Here is a 3,584-nt window from a genome sequence, read left to right as displayed (position 1 = left end):
AAAAAATTGGTAATAAAAGAATTCAAATAAGAAAGATATAAATTATTCACATTTATAAAAATTTCAAAAAATTTAATTGAAACCAGTAATGTTTTTGGTAGATTTTCTCTAAATTTCTCACAATGGATATGTTTTGGATGTTATTTAACTCTGCATATCTAGAAGCAACAACACAAAAAATATCAGTATGAAAAAATTTTAATTCGTGATATTCTTTAGAAATGAAACAGAATCTTTGTTTCAAGTTTGTAAATTACATAAATAACAATTTTATAAATAAGGATTTTTAATCTGAGGAAACTATTCGTTAAACGTTAAACGTAATTTAAATGTAGGTTTTTTAAATGATAGGTAAGTAAAAGTAAAAAACTATGTTTTTGTTTTGATTGTATATTCTTTTCCTTTTTCTCTAAAACACGTTTTTTCTCCACCGATATTTTGGTATTAGAAAAAAGTTTTAAAATGAAGTAATTGAAACAAAAATATATTAAGCAAATACACTAAGTTGACAGAATTTAAAATTTATTTCGAGTCAAATTTCTAAATAAGCCACAAACAAAACGTGAAATATTTTTAATGAAAACAGAAAATTTGCAAATTATTATCTTTTTTTTCGTAAATCAAGTTTTTATTAGAAACTTTTTTTGCTAATATTGCATTTTTTCGACAAATTTATTGATGTTAAAATGGGGTTGCACCCCTTGAATTTATTTTGACCTATTTGAAGGGACGTCAACTTTGGAATTAGTTTGAAATCTAATGGAAATTGCTTGGAATTATTTGGACTGTTTACAATTGTTAAAATTATCTTTAGTTTGTTTAGAATTACTGGAATTATGTGTGAATTCCTGAAACTTTTTTTGGAATTAAAAATGACTGAATTCTTAGAACTGTCGAAATTATTTTGGAAATTAAGGTAGAAACAAGAATAAGTTTGGAATTGTAGGAATTAATCTGAAAACAATGGAATTACATTAGATTAGAGGAATTAGTAAAGTTTTGGTGGAATTTTTTTGGAATCGGAAATAGTTGTAACATTTTTTTTAAGTTAACGGCTCTTCGCAAATTTCTACACAACTTTTAAAATCACGGTGTGTAATAAAATATTAGATTTTTTCATAACAAATTGTGAAAAAATGTTTTTTTAACTCTCACTCTTAAATATTAGCAGATATCAAATTTCTCTTAAAAATAAAAATATTTGACAGATTTTACATTTATTGCTACGTAAAGAGAGACCATTTTTTATTTTTCTTTATTAAATAATTTTCTCTCGGTTTTAAATTTTCAGAGCAATTACTTTTAAGAAAAAACTTTCTTAGCAATTTTAGTCTAGACATTTTTTACGTCTTAGTGAATGAAAGACAAAATTAACTCATTCCCTAGAATGAGCCCTAGCTAAAAAAAAAATGTTTATTCACATATCAAATGCAAAATAAAAATGAATCATTTACATCTTTGTTAAAACCATCTTAACTTTTTTAATTATTTGTAAATGTATCTAAATTACTTACCGTCGAGCAAAATTTAATAAAAAACTGTTGTAAAACATAAAAATGTAAGGATAAAATTGAGGTATTTTTCCAGTGAATTTGTTTAACACATTATATTTTTTAAGCAAAAAACTTGTGATGTTGTTTTTCAAAAAAATGCAAAATGAGATGATTGATGAGTGAAAAATCGACTGCAAATGGCAAAAAATCTTAATTAGTTTCGTTTTGATGGAATGTGAAAAATGTTTTTTCCCTCACCTGAACAGCGCCGACTAGAATCGCACACGTATCAGCCGACATGGAATTTCCCGTTTCGGCGAAAATATTTCCAGCATAAAAAAGCACTGCATTGACTCCACTCAATTGTTGAAAAGCCATCAATCCTAAAGACACCACAAGTCCTTTCAAAGTTACTCTACATCGGAAAAGATCCGATAATTTCGACTTATTTGCTGTCGATTCTTTAATATCTTCTGCGATTTTCTGTAATTCTTCGTCGAGGAGATTGTAATCGCGTCCTCGGAAGAAAATTAGTGATTTACGAGCTGCGTTGGTCCGGCCAGTGGCGTACAAAAAAGCCGGGGTTTCGGGCATCAAAGCAAAACCCAAAACGAAAACAATGGGAAATACTGACGACGCCAATGCCAAATACTGGAAAGAGTCAATTGTTCCTCCTTGAAAAAACATTAGTTTTTTTTATTTAAATTCAATTCAGGGAATGTGTTAATAAACACTCTCATCACTTTTGTTTGAAAATACTAGACAACAATCTTAATTTTCAAAAAAAAATCTAGATTACTTTATTTCAAACTTTCAATAGGGAAAAAATATTTCAAACAAATAAATAACTCGGCGAAACTTTTTTAATAATATGTAATAAAAAGCATAAAAGTTTTTCTTGAAAACAATTCTTGGTAATAAAAAAATTCAAATGAAAAAATATAAATTATGCACATTTTTAAAAATATCAAAAAAATTTATGAAACAGACATTTTTGTGGATTTTCTCAAAATTTTACAACGGATTAATTTTGGATGTTATTTAACATATCTAAAAGCTACAACATAAAAAATGTCAGCATAAAAAAAATTAAAACTAGAGAAAAATTTGTGTAATAAACCATCAAAATTTGAATATTTAATACAACATTTCTAGATATTTAATACAATTAATTTGTTTCAAGACTCATCTCTATTGATCAATTTGTTAGAAAAGAAAAAATCGAAAACTTTGAGTCAAAATAAAACAGAAATACAAAATTTGTTTTAAATCGGAAATCAAAGGTTATTTGAGGATATTTTAAAAAATTTTGTTTTCAAATTTATAAATAAAAGAATTCAAGATTGTGAAAGGTATATAAAAATAATATAAAGTAGTTTTCAGAGCAAAAATAAGGTTTCAAATTTAAGATTCAAAAGGATGTTTTTAATATTTTTTTTGAAAATAATAGACAATCTTAATTTACAAATAAAATCTAGATTACTTTATTTCAAACAAATAAATAACTTGGCGAAACTTTTTTAATAATAATAAAATAGCATAAAAGTTTTTCTTGAAAAAAATTGGTACTAAAAGAATTCAAATAAAAAATATAAATTGTGCACATTTTTAACAATATCAAAAAAAATTATGGAACAGCCAAATTTTCTCAAAATTTTACAATGGATATARTTTAGATGTTATTTAACTCTGCATATCTAAAAGCTACAACATAAAAAATATTTGCATAAAAAAAAACAGAGAAAAATTTTTCTAATAAACCATCAAAATTAGAATATTCAATACAAAATGTCTAGATTTTTAATAAAATTACTTTGTTTCAAGACTCATCTCTATTGATCAATTTGTTAGAAAAGAAAACATCGAAAACTTTGATTCAAAATAAAACAGAAATACAAAATTTGTTTTAAGATCGTAAACCAAAGGTTATTTGAGGTTTGAGGAGAATATTTTAAAAAATGTTGTTTTCAAATTTTTAACTAAAAGAATTCAAGATCCTCGAAATAATAGTGTGAAAGTGTAAGAAAATAATATGAAGTAGTTTTCACTGCAAAAATAAGGTTTCAAATTTAAAATTCAAAAGGATGTTTT

At 24.9% G+C, this 3,584-nt stretch overlaps 1 protein-coding gene across 1 annotated transcript in view; it reads right to left on the bottom strand.

Annotated features, from left to right (window-relative positions):
• The window catches only part of LOC123015658 (facilitated trehalose transporter Tret1-like), a 9,195-nt gene that overhangs the window by 3,287 nt on the left and 2,324 nt on the right, over nucleotides 1-3,584 (bottom strand). The window contains exon 4 of the mRNA XM_044415529.1: nucleotides 1,752-2,167. Within this exon, the coding sequence (XP_044271464.1) occupies nucleotides 1,752-2,167 (416 nt within the window). The remainder of the gene's footprint in view (nucleotides 1-1,751; nucleotides 2,168-3,584) is intronic.

Source organism: Tribolium madens, unplaced genomic scaffold (genome assembly GCF_015345945.1).
Source record: "Tribolium madens isolate multiple individuals breed KSU strain unplaced genomic scaffold, Tmad_KSU_1.1 Scaffold_19;HRSCAF=116;Tcas5.2_LG9, whole genome shotgun sequence".
NCBI classification, from domain to species: domain Eukaryota; kingdom Metazoa; phylum Arthropoda; class Insecta; order Coleoptera; family Tenebrionidae; genus Tribolium; species Tribolium madens.
Note: the sequence above shows the minus strand (reverse complement) of the source record. Positions and strands in the feature narration are given on the sequence as shown.